Below are 26676 nucleotides of genomic sequence, written 5' to 3' on the forward strand. Positions count from 1 at the left end.
AGGTGATGCATTCCCGAGTCGAGCTTCTGCTAAATACATTGCAGATGGTAAGGTATTGTAGGTTACTTGTAGGTTCAATGTTTCTTACCCCCAGCTGGGCACATGAAAGGTTGTAATTGGTAGTAGGTACCGCAGCGTATGTGCGTACCTGCCTTACCCCTTAGGTCGTTGCTCATTGTTCTCCTATACGAGTCTCGAAGCGTAACCCGTACCGTCGTCGGTAGCTACAAAATGGTTCTCAACAAGGCAGCGCACTTCTCAATGCATTCTATTTTTTTTTCTGTTGATCAATAAGTCGATCTGACGCGGGACGAGCAGGCAAGCCTTGGAAGGAAGATGGTCAGTCCGTCGGTGATCGAAGAAGGAATTGACGATCTCACGAACGAGGCAGTGAAATCGTCGTCGTCGTCGTTGTCTTTCTCAAGAAAGCAGATGAACATCATTTGACTGTTAGGTTGCTGTGCACTGAGAAAAGGAATGAGCAATTGAATGAGGCGATACGCGGGCCAAAGCACGCTTGCGCTCTAGTCCCCACCAACGGTTCAAGCACCCTCGGGGGATGTGCAGCCTGAGCGATTGGCCGCAACTTCCGGTGTTTCTATTTGTTTCTTGAGGCTCTGTGACGAACTCGAAGGGAAAGCTAATGCATCTTGAGTCTGGATAACGACCACGCCTTTCTCGTTCACCTGGAGGAGACGATCAAACCTGCAGTCGAGTTAAGTTGGGCGATCGGGAGTGTTTCTGAAGGCGACCGGGGACAGGATTCTGAAGAGTATCGAGGCGGACCTGAGGGAGCATCCAGCCATTCGATCCGAGCACTACGCGGGTCCTTGCAGCACTGTCTGATTCCTCAACATTGAAACCTACGTGAGCGCTTCTGGATCCCGGAGAATGGCAACCGACGGAACTACGGCTGAAGCCGATGAGTTCTGGTTGTTCGGATACGGGTGAGTTCGACGCAGGGCTCAACCGGCCGCTTGACTCCTTACCTTTCCCACCTCTACCTTCCGAACCTTGCGTGGACTCGAATGGAGCTGACTCCTAGCCGTTTTGGCACGCCCATACGCAGAAGCCTGATCTGGAAACCACCACCGCACTTTGGTAACACCATTCCAGGGGCCTAAACCCCGTTGGCCTGCTTGTCCGGGTCGGCAACGCACGAGCTGACCAGTCCCAGATAGGCGAATCCCTGGCTGGGTGACGGGCTATGTTCGGAGATTTTGGCAGGTACGTGGACGAAGCATATCTGTTCACAACCCCGCGCGCGATGCACCAAGCTTTCCAACCTTTCCCCTGTTCCTCTACCGGTTCCTTGCCCCTTGCCCTGCACCCTGTCTGCCGGTCTTCCATTCCAGATTTCCCCATGCTGACCAGCATCTTATAGGCAAGGTACTTAAGCTTGGAGTTCCCCATGCCATACTGTTTCCAACGGTGATGGGTGTTGGTGTCTGTGGCGTCATTGTCCAGTCACTGGCTTCCTGGATTCGTCCAGCAGTCGCATCAATTCCAAACAATGCATTTCCCGGTTGGCTGTGTGTATCGACCTACTAACCCGCCGTCCCTCCCTACCAGTCAAGATCACCGCGGCACCCCCGAAGCCCCGGGCCGTGTTGTCACCCTGATATCGCGCTCTTATTGGGAGCAGCTGGTCGATCATCACGACTCGGCCCCCGACAAAGTGTGGGGCGTAGCCTACCGCATCAAGGCCGACCGTGTTGCCGAAGTTAAAGAGTACCTGGACATCCGCGAAATCAACGGGTACACAATTCACTACACGCCCTTTTACCCGGCCCCTGGCGTCGACCCGGCCCTGCTGCCGCAGAATCATCACCACGACTTCCCCTTTCGGACGCTGGTCTACATCGGTACTCCTGACAACGAGCAGTTTGTCGGCCCTCAGGATCCACAGAAACTTGCCGAGCACATCTATCGCAGCAGCGGGCCGAGCGGCCTAAATCGTGACTACCTTTGGGGCCTTGAAGCCGCTCTGGGCGAGTTGAGTCCGGAGAGTGGAGACGAACATGTCACGGACCTGGCGAACCGGGTTCGAGCCATCGCAGCTCGCGAAGAGAAGAAGAACAGAGGGGAGGTAAAGGAGGTGGAAGGGATCAAGGCGGACAGGACGGAAGAAGAGAAGGAGGCCGCCGCCCCGCCGCCTTCTGTCATTGTCCGCAACGGCACCACTGCCACCAGCCCGGAACACCTAACGCCGTCGGTTCTGCAGCGGGAGCAGCAGCACCATGAGCAGCCCCACAACTTCAGAAATGCCGGCGACGTAGATGAGCAAGAAGAGACCGAGAAGACTTCGTGATCGAGGTCGAGATGAATAAAGCACTGTGTTAAGACGGGAGAATAAAAGCGCAAACCCTTCCCCGTTTGGGTCCTTCTCTGACTGGCCATCATCTCGGCCACACATTCTTGGTTACCCTCAGCTCAGAGATCTTCTCACAGACAAATATCCCTTGTCTACCGACCAGAGTTCTCCAGAAGTTTCCGGACCGTAAAAATTGCCCTGGGGTAGAGCTCCCCTACGTACCATAAAGTTAGGGGTAATGTGACGCCTGTCTTTCAAAGCTTTGCCTCTTTACGCTTCCTCGGTTGAGAAAGAAGAATGCAGCAGGTGGTGGCGGGGTGGGTGAGGAAATCAAAACGAGGACAGGAAGAAAAAAGAAAAAGAAAAAAAAAAAGGAATGGCCAAGAGTGGCACTCGTGAATGCAGTTGACTTATTCCACCCAGCTGGTGATGGTGCGAAGGAAAGAAGGAAATTGAAAACAAGAGTGTGCGAGGGGTATCATGCGGTCAATGGTCCCGAAGCGACAACGTCTAGTTGCTCAGCATCCTTGACGGACAATCCAGGCCCATTTTTGTGTTTCGTCGGTAAAAGAAGGAGGCGCGAGTCGAGGTAGGTAACAATCTCTCCATATCCATTGTCTCCGTCGTAGTTGTCGTCGATAGCTTATCGAGTAGCACTTCTTTCATAGCACTCCGTTTAATGTATAGGGCAGTCTCCGAGAATCCGTTTATACCATTAGGGTATCGGCGATCAACTCAATATCCCGGCCCGGGGCCTTGGCTTGGCTGCTGAGGGGGTTGACCTTGCTGGGTCGGATTGGGATACCCATAGGGGTTAGCCACCCATGCTATTCTCTTGTCAGCACAGCCTGTTCCTCCTTTCCGTCGTTCTAACCTCCCACCTCCCACCTCCCGCCTACCTTGCGAAGGGACGGCGTACGCGGCAGGGCCTGCCGGAGCATAGCCGCGCCCGTAAGGCTGGTGGTACATATTGAGCGTCGGCATCGCGTATGGCTGCTGGGTGCCGTATGCGATCCCCGGAACAGGGCCGCCGGCTACTGGAAGGGAGGCATATCCGCCCCTATTGAAGTTGTTTGAGGTACCACCCCCTCGTCCACCTCCTTTAGGACCAGTGTCCGAGGCCTTATCGACACGGATCTGCCGCCCGTCGAACCTTGGGGAGAGGTCGGTCAGCAGCTGGCCGGTGACGGAAGGTGGTTAACCTTCTCTTCAAGCTGGCTTACTCAACGTTGTTCATTGCCGTGATGGCTTTCTGGGCATCATCCTCATTTATGTAGCGCACAAAACCGAATCCTCTGCTGCGGCCAGTGTCGCGGTCCTTCACCACAACCTAACATGATGTTAGACCGTCCTGGACCTGGCAGAGAATCTCATGGTCTTGGAGGAGGACTTGGGAATCGATAGTAATCAACTCCAATGGACGGACGGGACAACGTACGGCCTCCTCAACCTCGCCAAACTCTTCAAACTTCTGTCTCAGTGTCGCTTCTTCTGTATGCCATGCGAGTCCGCTACGCATGGTTGTGTCAGTCAGTAGCCCGGGATTCATGATGGCAAAACATGGACAAGATGTGACTCCTCACCCAATGAAGAGTTTCGACATTGTTGCTGGTTAGCCCTTCGAATCCCTCGGTTTGCTGACGCGCCAAATTGCCGAGTTCTCGTCTCAGGTGTTGAAAACAGGCAAAGTGTAGTCACGTTCTGTCGTGCTGGAGAGTGTCAAAATACGAGAGATGGCGGCATCCGGAATAACAGAGCGAGTGGACTTCAACAAAGTTTGAAGCGTGCTGGACCGAGAGAAAGGCGGGGAACTGAGAGCACTTTTTTTTTTTTTCTGGAGCCGGGCGCTAACGAAGAGGAAGGTAGTTTCGCCGACCGTTGAGCGGCGGTTGGATGTATCGTCAGACCAGCGGCTTGTTGACTTCAGCCGGAGAGCAGAGGGGACTTGAGCTCAAATAGCTGGTCGCCTACTTCTTGAGGCGAGACCGGCGAGTTAACTACAAAGATATGGCAAGAGTAGGAAGCAGGGCGGTGGCTAGTGAGCAGCGAGGTGATGACCGAGCTGCGTAATGTGGTAAGGGTCAAGGATCCTCCAGTATCCTCCCTATCGAGCGGCTTGGTTGGTTGGGAGAAAGAGGGCTCTAATGAAAGATGCCAAAAGGTAAGGCGGGGGGGGGGAATACCTTAGGAATGGATCATAATAGCCGCCTCCTAGCTTGGCCCACGGGAGAGAGCCACTCGCCCCCTCAAGCCTGACCGTCCTTTGCGAGCTTCTGGATATGCTTGAAGATGCGCTAGTCCCATGTTTCGACAAGCATGAACATGCTGGCATGATGGGGCCCAGACAAGCATCAAACATAGTGTAGCAGGAAAACAGCAAGAGTAGGACGCGTTCGGACCGGGGTTTCTGCATTGACGCAGCCAGAGAGAGAGGTCTGTATCCCAGCGGGTCCGGAAGGCTCAGAAAACGGCAGCGCATCCACACCACAAGGCCTTTTTCGGGCCATGGGCACCGAAACCAGCGTTTTGACCGACCGCTGGAATCGAGTTCTGTGACCATCATCAACGGAAACCATCAGTTCAGTCTCTGCAGAGTCGGGCCCCACATCACGAGGACCAATACTGTACGGATTACCGTAATCCGTACTCCCTTGCGACTGTCCCTTGCAATTTGCGTCAGGGGGCTCGATCAGGTATAGTGTAGTCGCACGCCCAGAGCTCGCTCACATTGCGAGGAATTGCAATCCTTGCTGCGGCTCATCAGGGACGAAACACGATCCCCAAATAACTAGTCACTGTGTACGGATCCGTAGTGTACTCAAGGTAGGTTTCCATGCAGGTGATCCCAGTCCCTTGGCCATCATGGGTCTCCCAATCGACGGTGCCCACCCCACAAGGACTGGGGTGAAAGGCTGACTACTCGAGGCATTGTGATGATTTTGCCGGCATTGGCAAATATGCGCCCTGATTACGCAGCCCATCCATCCTGAGCTCACCAACTTGTCGCGAGAAGGCCCGGACCCAGTCCGGAGCCCTAAGCCAGATGCGGTGATCGGGTCCCGGGTGGGGGGGGGGGGGGGACCCTACGCTACCCTGTGGATACACTACCGCGTGTGTATTATACAAGTAACTAAGTACGGATAGTAGTGCACCGTTGCCGGTCCCTGCTGATTCCGGAAAACGAGATTATCTGGCTAGTTCGAGCTTCATCGCTCCGCATCAATGCCACAACTCTTGTTTCCAGCCTGGCCTGTACGTCCGTACATACATACAACGGATATCCGTGGCGAGTAGGCAGTCCTATGTGGCACGTGTACTCCGTCCACAGTATGCATCGAAACTCCCGAATCGAAAGGGAGTCGCATTGGTGAACGCCAGGGATCGGCCGAAACAGAATTGACGGTAGGCGGTAAAATAGGCGGATACGTGTAAGCATGAAACGGGATTGTTGTTTCTAGGGAGATGCGAAACGTGCGACACGCATCTCGGGCAGACCGTTCCTCTATGAGACCCCATTGCCGTCGCTTACCTGACCGCCTCAGATCTCTCTCGCCCACATCACTGCTTTTTGTTGGAACTCTCGTGGGTTGGTTGGATGGGAGGAGGGAGGGGTCTGCCACGGGAAAAGGACCAACGTTGTTCAACGAGCCGAAATATCACGCCGCCGCAGCAGACGATTCTCGAACGACGAACCCGCAAGCTACCTTCTTCCAGCTCGCACGATGCGACGAGGTCGAGCGAGCCCTTGGCGGCGAGAAACGTAGGTTGAGTGTTCGACTGCCGAGTGTCGGCGGACCCGTTGAGGATTGCGGGTGGGGAGAATGGAGAGACCCCAACAATGTGTCGGCCATCCGTGCAAGTCCAGGCTTCTGCCGCACGCCAGCGCATATCCCGGGCCTTGTAAATGCGTGATAGGTATGTACTGCGCATCTGCTTCTGGGAGAGAAGGGGTGCTAGTGCTCCTTCCTGATTGGCAGCCTGCTACGCGATTCAACTACCAAGATTTGACACGTTGGGCGTTCCGCAAGATCTGAGCCTTGCAAGGTAAGGTTTTGCGTTTGTCAATCATGCTATGTGGGCCGTTGTTCCGATGATACATACTCCGTACAAGCAGCGTACTCCGTACAGTACATACATATACAGCATGATCCCGTCGTCGATCATCCTCCTGACCGCCTAGCATCCACCGGGTAATAGTAAAGGGCAGGCGCCATCATTAGATCGAGGTCAAATAAAGTGGCCGGCTGCTAAACGCGGCTCCATTCTTTGATAGCTAATAAATATGTCAACCCCGTCTTAGTCCAGTGTTCAGCGGCGGGAGAGTTGACCGAAGCTGCCCGCGTGAGCCGTAACACGATAACTATGCTCCAAAAATTGGTGCCGGCCACCATGCCCCGGTTTTTGGGCGACTCCAATGGGGGAAGGATAAGAACTCTCAGAGCGGCACTCGCCGTTGTGTGAGCATGGCAGGAAAAAGCCACAGGTTCTGCTTTCTTTGGTTGATGGCCAAGAGCCGTTCCAAGTCGGCATTGCGGAGCCGGAGCCTGGTCTGCAAGTGACCAGAAGGGGCAAGAGGACTGCCCAGCGGTCCCGCCCATCTCGGTGATGCACCCCACTGGTTCGTTCCGCTTGTGCATCTCTGACATGCAGAACATCGGATTTGGGTCAGGAGGATCCATCGTCCACTCGCGGGAAACGTCAGCGGGGCCCGCTGTGGCTACAAATAACTATCGAGAACAAGGGCACGATCACCCTGCCAGTAGTGTATGTGGAATAGTGTACGTATGTATGTACAGTACAGTACATACCTGACTTTTACTTGGTATGTAGCAGGGCAAGAGTACCTTCCACCCTTAAACGCACGTCTCTCTGTGTTTAAGGCAGCATGTTTTCGGCAACTCCATACAAATTGCAAGTACCGATTCTTTGGCTGGAATTAAACGCTGCTGGTTTTAATTGGCGCGGAAGACGACGAAATCGGTCTCGTTCACCTTACATATTCCTGCAGCGGGCGGGGCACCTGATGACAGGCTCTTGGCGCTGGGAGCCTGGGTATCCAAGCTCGAAGAGAAGCTCTTTGCAACGCTTCGAGCACTCCGTACCCGTCATCTTTTTTTTCTTTTTTCTTTTTCCTTTTTTTTCCTTTTTTTTTTTTTTTTGCGAGCTGCGCCTCGGTATTGCCAGTGGAGTGAGATTGCCAAGATAACCTGTGTCGACGAAAACAACTCGAAGCTAAGGGCGATGGTACGCTTAGGAGCGATTATAGTCGGCTGCCTGATATACGGGTTGCGAGCACCCTGGCTCATCATGTTGTCTCGCACCCACACGCGCCTCCTATGATCCCCTCAACAGCAGGCAGGAGCACCAAAAAACAAGGGCACAAGAGATGAACTCAAATGGACGCCTGAGGAGGGGAGAGATCGGAAACCATCGCACGTGCCGCCTGCAGTGGATAATAAGTGCTGCCAGCGGCTCCTGCCGAGGTCATACAGGCCGCGTATAGCGAAGAATACCTTGTGCAGGTATATACATACCTAGGTAATGTTGGTAAGGTAGGTAGGTAAGTAGGTAGATGCATGTCTGCCTCATATTACAGCCCCCGAACATACTGGAGGTGATGGATGCCAGACTCCGGGTTTGTGAATAGCTACCTACCTAACTAAGGTACTTATCTACATGTAACTAAGGCAAAGCACCTACCAAACCTAGTGCTAGTGTGCTTCGGGCATCCACGCGGGTTGACCCTGGAGCAGCTTCGGGTTGGTACTGCACATATGTGGACGACCTATGGCAGGTACAACCCGGCAAGATTCTACAAGCTGAATGGTAGCAAGTGCGGCTTTCAGTTGGTTACTACACTCAGGTTCCTAACCCCCATCTGAGAAGGTGCTCCTCTCCAGTGGTTACCTGGTGCTTGCCAGGTACGAATGTCGGGTACGCTGTGGCTTAAACGATGTCAACTTCTGCTTCATCACCACTCTCTTGACAATCTTGACAAGAACACTGGTGCTCTATCGTATTAGTATCACGCATTCCCAGAAAAGACATGGAAATCCTGCGATCACGTCGCTTTGAAAAGGCATCTCGAGCGCACCACGATTGCCACGGCCATGGAGACCGCACGCGAAATAAGCAGGTCGCAGATTACGACAAGAGCTTGAACAATAGGCCACAGCAGATCTTGAAGTCCAGCAAGCCCCTTGAAGGTCTGGGCGAGTGGCCAGTTCCACGTTCGAAAGCAGAGAATGATGAGTTCGTGCAAGCATGGCTGCAACAGACACGGGCTAGTCATCACAAGCCCCTGGGAACAGGCCACGAGAGAGACCACAAACCCGAGCACTCGAAGGACCAGCGCAGAAGGTACAAGAGAGAACAATTCATGTTAGCAGAACAATCTCGGTCAAGCACTCGTGAAGCCAGGCGCAGGAAGAGATCGAGGTCAGTATCGGAACCCCCTGCTTCATCCTCGAAGGCAACCGAGCATGCGAGATACGGATTGAAGAGAAAGCGTTATACGATCGGAGATGACAAATGTGGCCACATCGTTTGGGAAGGGCATAGACAAATCTCGGACGAGGGGTCTCGGAAACATATACCACAAGAGGTCGCTGGGGGGAGAGACCGGACTGTTAGTGCCAGCCACCCAAAAAGTACTCATAAGGGAGACGAGTTTGCAGAATGCTGACATGAATATGCACATACTCCAGGAAGAGTCTGCAACAGGTCATTTGTTTCCACGGGGTAAACGCACCCGATTCAGCAACAAGGCACCGGTATCTTTGTTAAGGCTAATGGGTCACAGGAAGCAAGCATGTTCGGAGAAAGGGTCGTTTTCACAAGAGCCTGACCCGAAGGTCCTCGGACACCCCTGTCACTAAATCAAGGCTCGACAGGAGCCGAAAAGAAGACAAAGAGCTCGAGGAACTTTCTGTGTTCTTCTCTCGAGGGACGTGCGGCAAGGAAACCCGGGGTGAGCGACGAGAATTTGCGAGTCATGAAAGGGAACATGACGGTGTGTCGCGCGGCTTGAAGCTGCATTTCCTGCCCACCCAGCATGAACGCTGCAGATCGTTCCTTAGTCCGCAACGGTCGTACAGCACCATATCCATTAGCCAAGGAGAAGAGGTACCCCGATATTCCAGGTCCCTGCCAGCAGTTCGAAGCCACGACTCGGGAGCAACGCCTCATGACAGCTCGAGCGAGAAAGCTAGAGGTGGCTCAGCATGGTCACAACAGTATGTCGGTCAGGCCGTAGATCTTGGCCCTGAAGCCTCCTGTTCCAGGAGGGCGAGCTCCAGCCACGGCGCAGCAACCTTCTCTGGGGCCAGATCTGATCGGGTTGTCGAAGCCGAAGCAAACTCTCCACCCCAGAAAGTTCAAAATATCAGACAAAGAAGCCGCAAAGATGCTGCAGCCCAAACCGAATCGACTCCTGAAGAAGCAGAGAGACACTCAATGCAATCTCGGAGGCTTGACGATCATGGAATGGTGGAAGATCAAACGACCAATCGGGGGTATCGCGTGCAAGAAGCATCGCCGCTCCCGATCGTCAGAAGCAGAGAAAACTGGTCAGCACCGGAATGGCGTCAAAATGCGCTCAGCCTTGAGAGAGGTTCTGGATTTTCTCTGCCAGATGAAAGCGAAATTCCGAACAGGGGATTCCTCTTGCAATCGCCGGGCTTACCAACAGAATATCAAGGCTCTACTCGTCAAAGCCTGGCCCTCGCAGGCCACCACCAGATCGATGATTACGTTGACGTTCCAGGAAACCTTGGGCCTGAGAATCTGGAGGAGTTCATACGAAGGATAGAACAGGAAGCCGCGACGATTTCTGAACAGGCCGCAGAGCACTGTGTACCATTCCGCTCCGAATTCGACATGCCTAGCCATCTGGACCGAAGGCCACGTGCCCCTTCACGAGCCGCCAACCTCGATGAGCCCAATGATGCCGCATTTCTGCCCGGTAAAAATTGGCTTTCTCTGGAGCCGGACATGTTGACTCTTGAATCGGGTGGTCACCCAGATTACTGCCCTGGAGCCCTCTCGTCTAGGCCCAAGATAGGTTCATTATGGGGCTCGTCCCTTAGGGAAGAACAGGAAGAGTATCCATGGACGGCGTGGCGCGTAGGAAGAAGGTTATATTAGAGTTCATATATAGAACAACGCTGGGAGGTCAGCTTTGAATGCGGGGATGACTCAATCTTGACATTGCGCAGCCCCTGAAATGTTCGGACTACTCGGGGGATTCATCCTTGAACTTGTCCCTCAGCGCGTCGACATCAATGCCGCATTGTTTTGCCTCGGCGAGTGTTGCTCGGGCTTTCCCGACCACGGGAGCATCAATCATCTTTCCGGCGAGCGAGAAGGCGCCTTTACCGGCTGCCGAAGCCTTCTCGTCAGCAATGACGACGCGGGCTGCCCATTCAACTTGTTCGGCGTCGGGCGAGAACATGCGCTGAACGTATGGTACTTGATCGGGATGGATACACTCTGCAACAAACACGGGCATCATCAGCCCCTTATCAGTCGCGCGCGCCTCTCGATATGACCAAAATATGTAACCGTCTGCAGGGATGTGAGGAAGGAGACAGGCGAAGATGGAAAAAAAATGGCTAAATAAATAAATACATAAATAAATAGTAAAATAAAAGACGAGAACTCACGTTTCCCAGTGAACCCGAACCCGCGCCCGTTCTCGCACTCGAACGCCAGCTGCTCCTGAGCTCCGGGCCCCCGGAGGGAGGTGCAGACGGCGTCGATGGCGCTCTCGAGGCCGAACGCCCGCGCCGCCGTGACGATGGCGCTGCGCGCGTACGCCATCTCGTGCATGTGCGGCGTCCGGCGCAGCGACAGGTCGAGCGCGAAGTCCTCGGCCGCGAAGATGAGGCCGCGGAGGTTGGGCGTCGCCGTGCAGATCTCGCGGAGGTCCACGACCGCCTTGGCCGACTCGATGAGGGCTAGGATGGCGATGGGCCGGTTCTTGGTGTTGTTGCTGTTGTTGTTGTTGCTGCTGCCGTCGCTGTTGCGGTCGGGGTCGGGGTCGGGGTTGGCGGTGGTGGTGGTGGCGGTGGTACCGGCGCGCTGCGGTGCCGTCTGGCGGATGACGTCCTCTACCAGCGCTAGGTCGGCGGCGCCGCTGACTTTGGGGACGACGATGGCGTCGAGGTTGGGAAGCGAGGCGACGGCCCGGATGTCGGCGATGGCGTGCGGGGTCGAGACGGCGTTGATGCGCACGGCGATCTCGCCGATGGAGGTGGCCTGCTTGGAGGACAGGGAGCGGAGGTGAGTTTGCAGGGCAGTGCGCGCCGTCGACTTCATGGATGGGGTTACCGAGTCCTCGAGGTCGTACGTCACGTTGTCGCTGGTGAGGGTGAGCGACTTGGCGAGGAACTTGGGAGACGAGGCGGGCACTGAACGCATGGTCGTGGTGAGCGGACGGAATCTCTCTTCAATTTGGAGAGACTAGTTGTGTAATAGTTATGTGGGAATTTGCAGAGGCACCGAACCATAGAGTAGCGCCCGGCGGAGGACGGGCATGGTTGAGGAAGCCATCGTCTACACGGCCTGTCTCGCAGACGCCGAGAACAAGAGGTGTTGAGTAGTTGAAGGTTGGCGGATGTCAAATCGCAAGCTCTGTTTGAGAGTTGAATGCGGGTCCGAATAGTGAGAGCTCTTGGAACTCTGATAGTCTCTCTCGCTTGGACAGGAACCTGATTTTCTCGAGACAACACCGGATGTGTTCTCTCACCCGCCTTCCCACGTCGAGTTCTATGTCAACAATTGAAGGAGCAACGCCGCAAGGTATTCGTGTGTATGAACCGACCTTCAATGTAGTTGTGTGTGAATGAGTACCTAAGTATTTCGTACCTACATCATTGATACAGGGGGGGGGGGCGCCGCCGGGGGAGCGGGGGCGGGGGAGCGGCTCGTTTGAGACCAAGCCTTTGGTGCGGTCTGGGGTAGCACCAAAATTGGCTGTGGGGGGGCTGTGTGGCTGCTTGTTGTTCGGCTTTGGAGCACGGGCGCCCCTAAATAAGGTTACGTATCATCACCAAGCGGCAGCGCCCAGCACCAACTCGAGCCCAGAGCTTCCAACACCAAAAACTAGACTCTCCTCAGATGGAGCAACCACAACCCGCGCCCGGGTCTCTGACCTGGCGCCTGAGTTCACACCCAATCACACTCCTGACGTTCTTGGGATTTCGAGTTTGTGCGTCGTCCCATGTCCCCGTTTCGTCGTCGTCGTCGTCATCATCCCCTGGCGCGCTCCTGCTCCCGGTCCTGCGCGATTGCTAACCGCCCTCTTCCTACAGCCAGTCTGCTTGTCTACCTCTTCGGCCTCCTCTTCACCGATAACCTGTAAGAGATCTCACCCCGCAGATCCCCAGACTCTGTCCTCGAGCTCCCAACGAGACGACTTTTGCCTTCCGCGGCGAGTGGAACCCCCCACCGGCTAACCCGCGCCCTGCGACGCCAGTGTCATGATCTTCATCATCACCATCCTCCTCCTTGCTGCCGACTTCTACTACCTCAAGAATATTGCCGGCCGCCGGCTGGTCGGGCTGCGCTGGTGGAACGAGGTGGACCCGTCGACGGGCGACTCACACTGGGTGTTTGAGAGCAGCGAGCCCGGCACCAAGGTCATCAACCCAACCGACAGCCGCTTTTTCTGGTTGGCCATCTACATCCAGCCGGTATTCTGGATCCTGCTTGCGATCGTGGCTGTGTTGACGTTCAAGTTCATCTGGTTGCCGCTTGTTGGTAGGTTACCCGCTTCCACGGGCAGCTAGAGGGGGAAAGAGAGGGGGAAAGATAGGGGGAAGGATTCCGGGACAAAGTGGACACGGTGTTTTTTTTGGCTGAGTGTGGACCGACTGCTAACCCTCTCACTCTCCAGCTATTGCACTCGTCTTGACAATAACCAACACTCTTGCCTTTTCGCGATGTGACAAGTTCAGCCAGGCATCGAATCTGGCGGGCAGCGCATTTAGCGGCGGTAACCTGGCCGGGAGTATTGCGAGCAACATGGTCGGGAGGTTCTTTTCGAGGTAAAGAGATGGCCGCGAAAATGTACCATCCAGCCGCGACCCCTGATGTGCTTTCGGCGCTCTCTTGGGGGAAAATGTGGTGAGAGAACAGCACGATGACAGCAGGACTGAAACCGGTAATCGATGCACCAAGGATGCAGGCGGGGGTGTTGCAGTGTATGATTACGGGTGCTAGGGATCTGGCGTTTATCCGGGCAAAGAAGGACCTCAGAATCGGTTGTTTGCTTGCACATCTCGTTGCAAACACGTGTCGTGAACAGCTCTGCGAAGAAGGCTGCAGTAACGTTCTGGTCAACCTCTGAGAGAGATAGCCGGGGGTTCTTCCCCCTCCCCCCCCTTTTTTTTTTTTTTTTCGTTGAGTTATTCTCCTTTCACGATTCCGTTTTCAATTTGCAGCTTCTCTTTCTTACTTACAAGATCACACCCCACACGTCAACTGAGATGTATTAGCCAAAGAAGTTTGGGGGTTCCAAAGCCCGCCAGATCTGGCTCGTCTCCGCACCCATACACTCATGCATTCATTGTTTTGTTTTCTGTTGGTGCGATGAAAGCAGCTACTTAAAGGGTATACATTGCGTGTAGGGTCATGGCTAACCAAGAACGAGCGAAAAACTGCGCGGCGCGCAGCGACTCCCACCCAACCGGGACCCCTGAAACTCCTAGCACGCCCGAAAAAAAGAGCCTGAACCAAAGACTGGCACGTTTTGAAGATCTATACATCATGGCATGAGGTCAGCTTGTGAGAGCCCGTCGGGTCCCATTCCAACCCTGGGAAGAGGGTGAGACGACTCAGCGCCTCGCTGCTTGTTCGATGGCAGCATCCAGTTGCCGCTCCTCCTCTTCCAGCCTGCGAATCTCCTCCTCCGTCATGCCCTCCTCCACCAAGTGAGCATACGGCGTCGTCAGGGCTCGGGGCGTCGCCCGCCCGGGGACTGGGCTGGGCGCGCTGACGCGGGCGTCGTCGGTCTGGGCGAGTGATGCGGCGCGTATGCTGGGCGTCCCAGCAGCGGGGCCGGCGGCAGCCGCGGCGGTGCTCGGGCGATCCGAGTAAGGAGTGAACGACCGCAGGGGATCCTGCAGGTGCGAATGGTGAGGCGCGGTCGGTGCGGCATCCGCGGCGACGGCCGCTTCTCCGGGGTAGGTGCCGCCGGGGCCGGCTCGGGAGACGCCGTCGTCGGAATAGGGCGAGTGCGGTGACACGTCAACGTCGGCGGCGGCTTCCTTCTCGGCCATGAGCTCCTCACCGCGGGTGCCGGAGCCGTACGGGGAGTCGACGGACTGCAGGACCTTCTTGCGTTGGCGCCGGCGCAGCAGGTACCAGGCGAGCCCCAAGACGATGAGCAGGCCGGCGACGCCGCAGCCGACGGCGATGCCGATGACGGCGCCGCGCGCCAGCCCGCCGCCGCCGGCTGGCTCCGCCGCAGACGTGTTCAGGCCCCCGCCCAGATTCCCGTCGTCATTGGAGCTAGATCCTCCGCCGCTGGGACCGGGAGATTGGGGCGTCATGGGAGCCAGCGCATCGTCGGTGTCGGGTACGTGAGGTTTAGTGTCGGTGACCATTGGATCTGGAGGTACGGCATTGTTGTCGCTCGGTGAGGACTGGCGAATGCCCGCGGTCCCCGACGCTAGGGCGGCCGCCACCAGCCAATCCCTCACCTTGGGTATCCTCATTCTGGCCGCTTGCCAACGTCCTTGCGTGCTTGTGATCCGGTTGGAGTCGGGTCCTTCAGAAACCGAGTCGGCTCATCGCGCGGCCAACAGCTTGTTCTGCTGGTGCGAAATCCAGGCGGGGTCGGACAAGGGGGGAAACACGCGATCGAGGGAGCGTCACAGTTGCTGCGTAGCTGGGATGTCGAGACGAAGAAGCGATCTCGCCGCCCACCCTCGTGCTCGAGATGCAGCCGAGTGCGTAGGTGATGCCCTGAGTTGCCGGTCGGCCTTGAAGCTTGGCTGGAAGTTTGGAAAAAGCAAAGGGAACGGGACGGGGAAGGAGAGTTTGCGGTGTGGGCAGCGACGAGGCTCTGCTGCCTGCCTGTGTGTGTGTGTGTGTGTGTGTGTGTGGCAGCAACCACCGCAGCAGCCCATTCTTTCCCCCTCTGCCGCCATCCATGCACCACACCACACTACTGGGGAATCCGTCCACAGTACCTGCGGTGCTGCAGCTGCTGCAGCCCACCGCACTCTGCCCGGTTGGTCCAACCCAAGCGCTCAGCTGGGATTTGAGGATTGCGCGGTCTCATTTACTTCGCCCAGCGCTGATGAGCGGCGCAGCTTCACCAACCAAAGGTCCCTGTTCAACACGCCCGCGCCATCCCTAAAGCGGCACAATGGTCTTGAGGAGCTGCATGGGTTCATTCCGCCTCGGTGCTTTCTCGCTGTCAAAGAACATATACGGATACGGAGTACGATACTGTATAGTGTTGTACTAGTGGAGATTGCCTACCGAGTTAGCAGTAGGGCTGACACAGAACACGTACCTTACGGATCCGTATTTATTCCCGTCTTACGGATTGCAGTGGGGTGTCGCTTGACGACCCTCTCTGCTATAGTGCGGTACCCATGTGCATAGTGTAAAATACCTTAGGCTATGTAATTCCGTACTAGTTATAATGTACATACATACAGTACACTATAGTTCTTGGAAACCGCCAAACCTGAAACTGTCGACAGAGCAGCGTCGCTATAAAGCGCGAGGTCGAGGGCCCTCCTCCAATGTGTAACTCTGCACACAATCCACATGACACGTTCCCTCGCCCCCGCCGTCCCCCGAAATAGCACGCAGTCCAGCGGTGCGACAACACCTTCAACGGATGCGCGGGAGCTGGTGACGCGGACAATGGAAGCGGACCACTTTAGGGTCTCTGTACTTTGTACGGATTACATACGCAGCAAGCAGCAGTAGGAGCAGCCAATTGACTTGCCTTACCTGGGCATGGAGGAATCCCATGTTATTACCGGGGAAGAGCATATACTATGTAGATTGCTTTCAATTATGTACGTAACGTTACTGGACGCGATGAAAGACGGGCCAACTTCCTCTTCACACAGTCAAGCAAGTTTTCTGAGCCGGACCGGAATACGCTCCCCCCCCCCCTTTAACATACACGAGTATAGATTACACGAGTGCACAGCAGAGGATGCCGCCGAAAGAATGAAACCCAACCATGGACTCTGGGCGGGGATCCTGTCAGCAATCCGTGTTTCACGGGGGGCTGAGCCTCTTTTCGGTAGCCGATCTGCTGTCGGGTGGAGAGCGGCTGATTCTCGCATTCCTTTCTGTCTTTATCCATCCGTAGCCCCCACCATTTTAGTCTTCAACGTGTGTTCCTAAAAGTTAGTGTACTGAATTAAATATGGACACATTACAGAACACTAATCCCTAGTTTACAAAGTGTGTCCAGGATATTTCCTCGAGAGCATTCCGCTCGCAGGGTGGCGTGAGGGAGTCCACTGGTAGCGTACGGCGGTAGTTCGCGAGGGCCGAGTACACTAGGCATGGATGTTTACCGAATAACCCATACTCTGATTTCAGCGGGCGAGTGTTGCGAACAAAGATGAGCATTGAACAAGTTGCCAAAAGAGAAAACCGGTGTCCTGATTCGCCAACCTGACCTTGCAACCTCCTCGCTTCCCTCTCTTCCCCTCGCTGCCTCTTCATCTCTTCTTCTTGCTCGCCTGTTCCTTGAGCAATAGATCCCGCATGGCGGCTCTTGCGTTGCGGCTGCCGCCAAGCTTCGGGCCCCTGAGGATCTCTTCCTGCTTCCTCGGTCGGGGTTTGGACGAGTGGGCCATTCTCCTCCGCCGCGTTCGCTGCGCCATTGCATCCATAAACTCGCGCCGGAACGCCTCGGCGATCCGATCGTCCGCAGCTCCCTCCTCGTCCTCGAGCGCAGTCGAGTTCCCTGCCTGTCCCGACTGTGTCGTGTCGTACATGTCGACTGATGATTGTTAGCACCCGATTCCCAATAAGGAAGCATGGGCAGGGGAAATGGGAAAAGGAGAAGGGCGGGGGAAGGAGGGCAGAGAGCTGCTTACGTCTGTTTTCGCTCAAGAACTCCTCCACAAGCTGATCGCGTTTGATATCGTCGCTTCCGCGGCGGTTTCTCGATCGCAAGGGCTTGCCATCTCGCCCAAGGCGACCGTTCTTTGACCGGCCCTTGCCCTCTTCGTCCTCTTCCTCGTCGATTTGCCCTTGCAGACGCCTTCTTGCGCGCTCTGTCATCTCAATATTACGCGCCCGCGCCTCGTCGCCGAGGTCGATTTCGAGCAGCCGGCCCTGCAATACTCGCTGGGAATCATTCTGGCCACCGGGGGCCACCAGCCTCGAGCCGAGCTGGCCATCGGCCGCATTTGACGTGAGCTCCTCACGCCCTCGTTGCTCCATCTGCCGCTGTTGTTGTTGCTGCTGCGCGGCGGCCTCTGCGGCGTGCCGCTTTCGTCTAGCCAACTCGGATTCTACGTACTCCTCCCTTGCTTGATCAGCCGCTATTCACCGCATCAAATCTCCTGTATGCCAAAAAAAAAAGAGGGCAACTCACATGTGCTTGTTGACCAGCTCGCCCACCAAGCCCGTTTGAGGCGCGAAACGCTTCGAGATGCCGCCGATTATCGCCGCCTCCGGCCCTTGCTCTGCATCTGCATTGCCATGAACGACTAACCCCCGCTCCACATTCTCCTCGCTTGCCGCCGCGTCGTTGCCGGGCCCAGACGGTCCTGCCCGGAACCCGACGCCGCCTTGCTTGTGTTTTCGGGCGTTGCGTCTCCGCAACACCTCGGCGACCGAGAGCCCTTCTTCGTCCTCATCTCGCTCGATTGTCGTTGTATTGGTGGGGTTTGATGTGCCATGTCCGGCTTGATCCGGCGTCTCGCCGCTGCCCGTTGCGCTGCTTGACCCTTCTGCTCGTTGCCGGTAGGTCTTCCCTTTCTTTCCGTGTCGAAACATTACCTGCGGCACGGCGTCGGTTTCTGCACCGATGATTGCCATTTCTCCGAATTGAAGTTGGCGGCGATTGAGTTGGGGTGGTGGAGTTGGGGAGATGCCGATTTGATGGAAGGTAATCCGTACTGATCAGTCGAGTTCCGTAAGACGGGTAGTTATGAAACGCCACGCCAACCATAACCCTAACCCTTGTCAAGTAGGCAATGCCCGCCACCAACCAAAGTCTACGGGTCGCCGAGCTTTTTGCCCCGCCGCTGGCAATGTCAGACTGACACAAACTGGCAAACGCCACCTGCGAGTTACATTCCATCGATATCCCGTACAAAGAACCAGCTGTAGAACGGAAATCGTCGGCATTCACTTTAGGCCCAACCCCTTGTCTGACGCTGAGAGCCCGGAAAAGATGAGGATGGAAAGGGAAAGGGAAAGGGAAAAAGAAAAAAAAAAGAGAGAGAGAAAAAGAACATATTCACAAGACGGAATGTCAGTTCTGATTTCTCATGTTGGCCCATGAGCGTAACTGCCATAATTACACCTCAAACGGCTGGTGACCCCAACTGTCGGCCGCGCAGCCCCAGCCCGGTCGGGCGAACATTACGGCCGGCCGGGGCTGCCGGCCTTGGGTCTCCGACCCGAGGATCCATTCGGGAGATCGACCCTGACCCGATTGCTCGCACGGCCGGCCATGGCCCACTTTTCCGGGTCGTCGGCCGCGATCAACGGCTGTTGGAAGGCGTCGCGCGTCATCAGGTTGCTTTCCTCGATTCTCTACCCGCTGCTTTGTGGAAGGGCGCCATCAATAAAAAAGGAGCGTCGACGCACAGACTGGCTGGTCTGGCGATCATGCTAGTTAGCTCCCTAAGGAGATCTGGCGATCGGGCAGATAACATGTAGTTCTCGCCTAGTTCGTGATTCTCGTTCTCGGAAATGCGACTTCAAAACAGCTGTAGATCCCGAGGTCGTCGGGCTGGCCGGGGTTTCGGAGCATGGTTGTTTCTATTTCTGTGCTCATTGCCACGGTCGGGGCGGGCGTGACCCAATGTCCACATGAACGGAGGTCACTGGCAAGCCATGTCGCATCACGGTCGGCCACCTGGTGGAGCATTCAGCTACCACTAAGCCGAAGAATATACACACACCAAGACTCGAGGGAGCAAAACCAGCAACATCTCTTGTGAAGCAAAGCAGCATTGCAGCTGTCCATCAAGACAGCGCAGGGAGTATCTCGAAGTAAAAAAGCCGAATCTAGATGACAAAACTTAATGAATTGTCCCAGAGATCCCCCCCCCAAAATCCCCCAAACGCCGCCGTAGACCTACCCTCCCTCCGCCCAAAACCTATGCTCCCTGTTGTCTAGGTATCTGTTTCCCGCAAAGGCAACCTGATGAGCCTGAGGAATGCTTCTCGCGCCGTATCCCGGCCGGTCTTCTACCGCCGCCGCGCGGGAGGCAAACCTTCCTTCGCGAGTTTCAACCATGAAAACAATCATCAAGACATAAGCACATGCCGTCAAGCAACCAAATCTTCCTCCCCAACCAACCATTGTCTGTACAAATCCCCCATCTTGGCAGAGGGGGTTCCGCACCCACATCACCAGATAGGTGCAAACAACGTGAGCGCGTGGAGAAAAACGAAAAAAAAAATATCCCCTTGTCTAGCCCATGGATGCACGGCTGTCTTAGCAAGAACAGCATCCTCCTCTTTGTTTCTCTTTCGCCACACCCTCCCCCTCTCACTCCGCTTTGAGAACCCTGCTCCTCGCTTCAGATCCACGCCGCAGCAACCGGCCGCGGCGCGACGATGAAGCGGGCAAACAAGCCGCGGACCTCGCAGAGATACTCGTCGGCGCTGAACTTAAGCAGGCCCTTCCGCGCCATGTCTTGCTCTTCTAGGTCCTCCGCGCTGGACACCACCTGGTCCTTGACGCCGTATTCCTCCGCCAGCTCCGACACCTGCGCCAGCTCGTTCCCAAACGGGTGATTGTCGCGGTCAATCGGGTAGTCTCTCCTGCTGCTGTTTCTTTGGCTGTGCTGAGACGCTTGCGGTTGCTGCCGGGGAGGCGAAGGGGGATCAAACGAAGATGACGTGGCTGGCGCTGGAGAGCTAGAGCCGGAGAGGTTAGGCTTGGTGTGGTGGTGCATCGGAGTCGAGCTGACACTGGTGCTTGTGCTGGTTGAGGAGGAGCGGGAGAAGGTGAAGCTGGCCTTTGTTGAAACGGTGCGGTTTGACTGTTGCGACAGTGCAGACGCGGACCGCTGCCGGACCAGGGTCTTTTGCTGCTTCTTGGAATGGGAGGCAGCGCGCTGTGGAATCACCGGGACCTCAGGCTGGGCTGTGGGAGCGCCTGTGTGCTGGGCAGGCGCAACCGCAAAGAAAGACGACAAATGGTTCGGCTGTGGTGACGCGGACTTCTTCGACGGCGACTCAACTTCAGGACTAGTGGGCGGAGTTGTGCCGCTTGTCAGGGCGCCGTCGGACATGTCGTCGTCAGATCTTTGCAGAGAGCCCGTGGAAGAGGCCGACATGGGATGGATATCGGGCGCGTTATATGACAGCATGTTGGTTGTGTGAATGAGTTCAACCGGGCTCGAGATCTTGTGCCGAAGAGTGCTGGCCGGTTCCCTGGTGGATTGGCTGCGATGGGGCGCCGCCCTCTCAGCCGCCTCGATGCTCTGCTTGACCCTTCGGGTCGTGAACGCCCTAGCGATGGACATCTTGGCCTTTTGGGTTCCTCAATGATTTCTTGTCGAGACGGGATCCTGTTTTGACACGACGCCGAACAGAAAACGCGGTGCAACGATGCCCGCGCTTGCCTCGAGCTGAAATCGAGGGGACGAGTCAGTCGTCCAGCGACAGGGTTCTCAACCCAAGCTTGGGACAGTCTGGGAGTGTCGAGTCCGGGCCGAAAACGGCGTTCTCGGTTGGTCAGATCGAGGAAGGGAAGGACAGAAACCGCGAAAGAGTAGTGAGACCCGCGGTCGCTATTCAAAGGAAGCCAAGTCGATGAGACGGTGGTGACCAGTCTCGTGATTCAGGGTTGGTGCGACGTTACGCTGGGTGACCCTGTGCGCGAAATCCGTAGCACGCCCTCCTCAGCAAGGTTACCACTTGTGAATCCCGCACCCTATCAGATCGAGCCGGGCGAGGCCAGGTGACGAAGCACAAGTCTCAATGTCCCGCCGACAGTAGAACCAAACCGTCGAAGTGGGCTGGTCAAAAACACCCTCAACCACGCGTGGACCGTGGCTGTAAGGCAAATCAAGCGAAGTGGAGTGGTAAATGAAGAATGAAGAATGAGAGAGAGAGAGAAAAAAAGACCCAACACTCGATGGTGTTCAAGAAGAATGACCAACAATCCTGTGTGGGGAAGGTGAAGTCGAAGTACGGATCCAGTCCAGTTCGTTTTGCCTCTCAAATCAATTGTCGCCTTTGCCGCTGTGTGATATGTATAGTTGCGCAAGGGTGAAGCTCGCAGGGAACGTGTTGCCAGACGTTCGAGAACGAAGTGAGTGTTGCCTCCGCTCGGGGAGCAAACCACAGTTTTGTGGGAGAAAGGAATGAAAGTTTGGGAGTCCAAATGGGCCCGCGATAAGGAGCTCCGTACAGTTCAACAAAAATCATTCAAGAGTAGGGAATGCGGGTTGAGAACCATCGGAGGAAGGCTCAAAAAAGGAAAGGTTTCAACGGAGCGGACAGAGGGGGGCACCGAACATTAAAGGGAAAGAAAGGACTTGGAGGTTTGGGAAGACCATGCACACCCGCCCACTCGGGAAGAACACATCGGGCAAAGGTAGCGGATACCTCGCATCGAAAGTCTGCTCGCTGGTAAGAGCATGCTAAATTGACTCTTAGAGAGGTATCGGATACTTTACACAACACACCCGGCCCGTGGCCGGGTAGCCCAGCGCGTAGTCTGGATTCATTGCTCAGGGGTGTGCTCCCCTGAGATGAGCCTGGGGCCGCCTGCGCAGGTGCCCTGGGAGGGAGGAGCAAACCACGATGGACCCTGGAAGGGCGGGCCTTGACGGGGTTGCAATCGCGAGGGACCAGGGCTGGGTTGCGCGCCGTTTCCAGCGAGTGAACCCGCTTGGCCTGCCTGACCCGCAGTTCCTGCGAGTGGGCCTTCACTTTATTCCTGACATTTGGTTGGCCCTGAACTCGAGCCCAGACTGACTGGACCAATGGAATTCGAGACGCACCTGGGTCAGTCACACACTCGAGATCACCATCCGCTTTCCATCGTCCGCGGTGGCAAAGGGCAGACAAGCGTCAAATTCGCGAGTCAAAAGGGGAGAACGAGAGCCTAGACCGCTGTGGGTATGGAGAGGCGAAAGGAAGAGACTCAAGCATCGCTCCGTTCAAGACGTTATGCCTGTCTGCAGAGCTCGCGCCAAACAGCTTTTTTTTATGTACATAGTATGTAGAAGAAAAAGAGCGCAAGTGGTTTTCTCCGACCCAATCGAGCAATCTTAGCGCGAACGATTTCTGTGTAGGTCATTCCCACCTACCTATTCGGAGGTATCTGAAGAGCAGAGGAGGTAGTAGTGGATTGCGTTGAGGTACCGATCTGTACGGGGAGTGTACTGCATCGGGCAGCCGACTTCACAGCAGCAGGGTTCCTCGCATAAGCATCGTGCGTACTGCGTACCTTGCATCAAGGCGGTGCGTTTAACGAGCAGGCATTAACGTAGTTGGACAGCGGAGGGTTCATGATGGCTGGAGGAGCAGTTCGGATGATCGCGAGACGGAGGCCCATTCGCTTAACACCTCGCAGTAACTATCGCTAGTTAACGTGGTCCCAAAACTCGAAACATCAAGAAAATGGGCACATGAGCTTCCTGCCTCTGGAGAGAAACATCTCCAGGTGTTTCAATACATCATGAGGCCATCCCCGCCTGATCGGCCGCGCTTGATGGGTGATGACCCGCGAAGCGACCATACTACACAGTATGTAGAGGCATCGTGCCCCTCACCCCGCTCTTAGGTTGCAAAGTTCTCGCTCTCAGTGGGCCTGTCCATTGAAGGCCTGGGATTCGCTTTCTGGGCCTGCAATTGAAACGAAGCTAAAAGGGAAAGGAACCCTGATTGGCCAGACATTTCCCCGACCGTTGCTTCTCGAAAGGCTATTCCATCCATCTGAAACCTTGAGAACGGCCGTCAGGAGATCGGCGATCTTGCCCTTTGGCGCGGGACTCTGCAGGTCGTCTCAAACCCAGTAGTTAACGTTACACAGTAACTAAGTGGGATGCGTACCTTGTGGGTGTATGTAAATACAGTACTGTACACAGCGTATCTCGGTCTAGGACATACCTGCAGTCCGTTTCGCCCACTACACGAATATGGCGCACCATTTATTTACGGAATTTCCTATTTGGTAGTCACGGAGGAGCGGAGCACTGTTACGGGTCGCAATTCGTCAGTCCGTACGGTTAACAGATGACATGACTCTCCGACCCGCGCCGGCGCGCCAACTCGGAGCCAAGGAAGAGAGAGAGGCTTGCCTGGTGGAATATCGGCGCCAGCTCCACAGAGGCACGAGCACCCCACCGTAACACTCGCTCGGGACGGAGCCCTGACCCCACGTTGAGCATTCGGCTGTAACCAAAGTGGCCGTGGGCTCTACTGCTATGAAGAGAACGTCTAGATCACACGAAGCGCAAAGTGTACGGTGAAGGTATGGACACATCAGCACATACACGCTCGCGCGCGCAAGATCAAGTTTCTGGTGGCTGGGGCAATGTCGGGTTGCCGATCACACCTTGTTGTTTTGGAATGATTCGTCAATCTGGCGATGACGACAACTCTTCCTCAGACTGACTACGTTTGGGTTCAAAGCCATCGGGAGATGCCATCAATATCCGCTCTCATTAATCGGCAAGGCAGTCAATGCCGGGCCGCGCGATCGACGCCAGGAGACGATCGAGATCCTCAACTACTGCATGAAACACGCCCCGCTCCTACGGATAGTATACACCGGAACCAGGTGTCATGCATGCCTGTTTGGGATCGGAATCAAGCCAAACTCGCAGTGCCAGTTCCTGCCTCACCAATTCAAGCAGTGCGTGGCATCACTCCGCCTACGACCTCAGGCCCAGAAGGACATGAAAAGCAAAACACACACACACACACACACACACACAGAAGCAGAAAAAGGAAAGAACGAAAATACACTACACTAGGCCACGAACGCCCTGGGTTTGCTGATGTGTGAGGAGCGGATATGCGTTTCAGCAAAAATAGGACACGAAACGCTCGGCGGAGGAGCCAGGGGTGTTGGGTATCTATGTAGCTCGGCATTTTGGATCGGCTGGTCCAGACCAACCAAGAGTTCACCTCACAACGACACGGAAGATTCAGTCCTAATCCTCATCCATCGACTCTCCGTCATGGCTCAGCGCAGCACCATCTTCGTTCTCATCCTCCCCTTCCCCCTCTTCCTCCTCATCGTCGCTGCTGCTGCTCTCGTCGTCCTCCACACCGACCAGGCGATCCTCAACCTCGCCATCGCCCTCAGCCTTTGTCGGCACTCTCTGGCCAAAAGCCTTCCGGACGCCGGCGTTTGTGCTGGTATCCCAGATTGAGACGGTTCCCTTGCTCCCGGCAACAGCAAGCCTGAAGGCGACCTCCTTGTCAGGGGCAAAACTCGTCGAGAAAACCTTGCCGACGCCAAAGTCGCGAGAGACAACGAGCGAGGGCCCCTCGGCGCTGATGTTCCAGAGCTTGACCGTCTTGTCCGTAGACCCGGTGGCCATGAAGCCCGGGATTACAGGGTTGAGGTCGAACGAGGAGACGGACTCGTCGTGCGCCTGCAGCTTCCAGACTGCTTTGCTCGAGGAGGGGTCCCTGGAGGCGTTGCGCGCGTCAAAATAGTGGATGATGCCGCGCTCGGTCGAGACGTAGAAGAAGTTGGGGTCGTGCGGGTCCCACCGGACGTTTTCGACGTCGCTCTCCACGCCCACCTTGAGGGGCTGCTCGCCAGGCGCGCGCATGTCGGCAATGGCGGCTGTGCGATCGTAGCTGCCGCTCAGGAGGACGGTAGACTCGACCTGGTGCCAGGCGAGCGCGCAGACCTTGTCGGTGTGGTAGCTGTACGACTGGGCGCACTTGGTGGTGTGCAGATCCCACAGTTTGACCGTCTTGTCGGCCGATGCCGAGGCGAGCAGGTTCCGGTGTTTCCTGTTTGCCGCGAGGGCCAGGACGGCGTCCACATGGTACTCGTCGTTAGCCCTCTTGGACTTCTTCTTCTTCTTCTTCTTCTTCTTGTTGTCCTCTTCGGCGTTGCCTCCTTGCCCGAGGATGGCGTTCGGATACATGCAGTCTATGGTGTCCAAGTCCCATATTTCAATGTCCGGGTCGAAGGTGCCGACGGCGACGAAATTCCCAATCGCATCCTTCTCGACGCCCGGTTTGCTCACGGGTATGTCCAGCCACTCGACGCAGAGCGGTATCGCGGGAAGCATGATGTCGTGGTGGACGTAGAGGTTGTCGGCTGAATCCTCATACACGTAGACCTCCAGGTGTGCCAGTTCGTCCTCGACTTTGGCGGCCAGGAGCAAGTTGTCCGTCGCGAGGATCTGCAAATCCTCGCGATCCTCTTCCTCGTCCTCTGCGTCGTCCTTCAGGGTGATGTACGGGTCGTCCTCGTTTGACTCGTAGTAGGCGAGCGACTTAATGTTCCCAAACATGGCCATTGGTTGACCGTTCCCCGCCTCATCATCGTCGTCATAGTGCTCGAGATCGTATTCCTTAAGGTCGTCATCAATCTCAATGCTGTGCCAGGGTCAGTTTCGGCTTCAGGGGGCAGCGATGAGCGACGGGTGTACGGACTCTGAAGCCTCGTCGTCTTCTTTCGAGGCTTTCTCTTTTTGCTCCTTTTTTGATCCCTTGCCCTGCTTTGCCTCTTCCTCCTCTGCTTCCTCAAGGTCCTCCTTGGCGTCGTCGAGCTGGAGCTTGGCCAGGTTTGCGATGCGCTCGAATTCCTCCTCGTCAAATTGGTACTTGGTCGGAAAGGGTGCCGCAAAGCCCCGCGGCACCCAAACGGTGCTTGTAATCATAGACGTCATCCTGCAAGACGACAAGACCGGCCTACAGCTGCCTCGACAAGATTTGGAACAAGACAGCTCGTGGACTGGCCCAAGTCGAAGATTTCGTCCCTCAACTTTTTAGTGGAGCGGGCGGGTTACACAGCGGGGCTTTTTTACCGTCCCGTTAGTTATCTTATCGAAGGCTTGGCAGAGGGCTCTGCCTCTCTCCCCTACCAACAACTAACTACTCCGTAGTATACGGCATACTAGTAGTAGGCTTGGCCGTCGGTCCGTTGCTGGAGCGGTCGCCGGCAAAAAAAGTCAACATTCATCCTGCACTCCACTCCCAAT

General features: G+C 55.8%; 9 protein-coding genes across 9 annotated transcripts; 3 read left to right on the forward strand and 6 right to left on the reverse strand.

The window, feature by feature from the left end:
* Nucleotides 1–890: 890 nt before the first annotated feature.
* On the forward strand, nt 891–2422 carry P884DRAFT_257742 (ChaC-like protein-domain-containing protein; the record flags this gene model as incomplete). The annotated part of the gene is given in 5 exon segments (XM_069441177.1): nt 891–947; nt 1070–1101; nt 1178–1227; nt 1241–1243; nt 1571–2422. Coding segments are annotated over 5 exon segments (883 nt in total), but the record flags the coding sequence as incomplete, so codon positions are not given.
* A 627-nt stretch (nt 2423–3049) lies between these two features.
* On the reverse strand, nt 3050–3917 carry P884DRAFT_268569 (uncharacterized protein; the record flags this gene model as incomplete). The annotated part of the gene is made up of 5 exons (XM_069442209.1): nt 3050–3141; nt 3214–3467; nt 3538–3644; nt 3753–3825; nt 3898–3917. 5 exons carry the CDS (start codon nt 3915–3917, stop codon nt 3050–3052), a joined length of 546 nt encoding a protein of 181 aa, XP_069298746.1.
* A 2786-nt stretch (nt 3918–6703) lies between these two features.
* On the forward strand, nt 6704–10144 carry P884DRAFT_322473 (uncharacterized protein; the record flags this gene model as incomplete). Its single annotated transcript, XM_069445426.1, has 13 exons — nt 6704–6771; nt 6965–7078; nt 7116–7136; nt 7199–7229; nt 7499–7558; nt 7853–7866; nt 8024–8108; nt 8236–8248; nt 8338–8752; nt 9022–9087; nt 9199–9326; nt 9427–9549; nt 9598–10144. The coding sequence occupies 13 exons, from the start codon at nt 6704–6706 to the stop codon at nt 10122–10124; spliced, it is 1665 nt and encodes a 554-aa protein (XP_069298747.1). The 3' UTR covers nt 10125–10144.
* A 291-nt stretch (nt 10145–10435) lies between these two features.
* P884DRAFT_220882 (Pyruvate/Phosphoenolpyruvate kinase-like domain-containing protein) lies at nt 10436–12108 on the reverse strand. The gene is made up of 3 exons (XM_069439475.1): nt 11821–12108; nt 10978–11724; nt 10436–10804 (listed from the first exon to the last, which is right to left on the reverse strand). The coding sequence occupies exons 1-3, from the start codon at nt 11864–11866 to the stop codon at nt 10548–10550; spliced, it is 1050 nt and encodes a 349-aa protein (XP_069298748.1). The 5' UTR covers nt 11867–12108; the 3' UTR covers nt 10436–10547.
* A 325-nt stretch (nt 12109–12433) lies between these two features.
* P884DRAFT_291050 (uncharacterized protein) lies at nt 12434–13738 on the forward strand (the record flags this gene model as incomplete). Its single annotated transcript, XM_069444087.1, has 4 exons — nt 12434–12524; nt 12628–12673; nt 12792–13075; nt 13212–13738. 4 exons carry the CDS (start codon nt 12434–12436, stop codon nt 13364–13366), a joined length of 576 nt encoding a protein of 191 aa, XP_069298749.1. The 3' UTR covers nt 13367–13738.
* A 20-nt stretch (nt 13739–13758) lies between these two features.
* Nucleotides 13759–14690, reverse strand: P884DRAFT_257746 (uncharacterized protein). Its single transcript, XM_069441178.1, has one exon. It carries the CDS (start codon nt 14593–14595, stop codon nt 14152–14154), a length of 444 nt encoding a protein of 147 aa, XP_069298750.1. The 5' UTR covers nt 14596–14690; the 3' UTR covers nt 13759–14151.
* A 2326-nt stretch (nt 14691–17016) lies between these two features.
* On the reverse strand, nt 17017–18346 carry P884DRAFT_196842 (hepatocellular carcinoma-associated antigen 59-domain-containing protein; the record flags this gene model as incomplete). The annotated part of the gene is made up of 3 exons (XM_069438016.1): nt 17017–17300; nt 17398–17831; nt 17901–18346. 3 exons carry the CDS (start codon nt 18344–18346, stop codon nt 17017–17019), a joined length of 1164 nt encoding a protein of 387 aa, XP_069298751.1.
* Nucleotides 18347–20064: 1718 nt separating this feature from the next.
* P884DRAFT_268575 (uncharacterized protein) lies at nt 20065–21015 on the reverse strand (the record flags this gene model as incomplete). The annotated part of the gene is made up of 1 exon (XM_069442210.1): nt 20065–21015. One exon carries the CDS (start codon nt 21013–21015, stop codon nt 20065–20067), a length of 951 nt encoding a protein of 316 aa, XP_069298752.1.
* A 3457-nt stretch (nt 21016–24472) lies between these two features.
* On the reverse strand, nt 24473–26445 carry P884DRAFT_257751 (WD40-repeat-containing domain protein). Its single transcript, XM_069441179.1, has 2 exons — nt 26129–26445; nt 24473–26071 (listed from the first exon to the last, which is right to left on the reverse strand). The coding sequence occupies exons 1-2, from the start codon at nt 26362–26364 to the stop codon at nt 24661–24663; spliced, it is 1647 nt and encodes a 548-aa protein (XP_069298753.1). The 5' UTR covers nt 26365–26445; the 3' UTR covers nt 24473–24660.
* Between the last annotated feature and the right edge of the window lie 231 nt (nt 26446–26676).

This window comes from Thermothelomyces heterothallicus, assembly GCF_042370625.1.
Source record: "Thermothelomyces heterothallicus CBS 202.75 unplaced genomic scaffold P884_scaffold_7, whole genome shotgun sequence".
In the NCBI taxonomy this organism is placed as follows: Eukaryota; Fungi; Ascomycota; class Sordariomycetes; order Sordariales; family Chaetomiaceae; genus Thermothelomyces; species Thermothelomyces heterothallicus.

What these genes read in the sequence shown, in the direction of transcription:
- P884DRAFT_257751 (XM_069441179.1), bottom strand. Translation starts at nt 26,364, where the DNA reads ATGACGTCTATGATTACAAGCACCGTTTGGGTGCCGCGGGGCTTTGCG. An exon ending in GAAGACGACGAGGCTTCAGA is followed by an intron (nt 26,072 to 26,128) that starts GTCCGTACACCC and finishes ACCCTGGCACAG; the next exon opens with CATTGAGATTGATGACGACC.
- P884DRAFT_220882 (XM_069439475.1), bottom strand. Translation starts at nt 11,866, where the DNA reads ATGGCTTCCTCAACCATGCCCGTCCTCCGCCGGGCGCTACTCTATG. An exon ending in CCGCCGGGCGCTACTCTATG is followed by an intron (nt 11,725 to 11,820) that starts GTTCGGTGCCTC and finishes CCATGCGTTCAG; the next exon opens with TGCCCGCCTCGTCTCCCAAG. An exon ending in GTTCGGGTTCACTGGGAAAC is followed by an intron (nt 10,805 to 10,977) that starts GTGAGTTCTCGT and finishes TGTTTGTTGCAG; the next exon opens with AGTGTATCCATCCCGATCAA.
- P884DRAFT_257746 (XM_069441178.1), bottom strand. Translation starts at nt 14,595, where the DNA reads ATGGCCGAGAAGGAAGCCGCCGCCGACGTTGACGTGTCACCGCACTCG.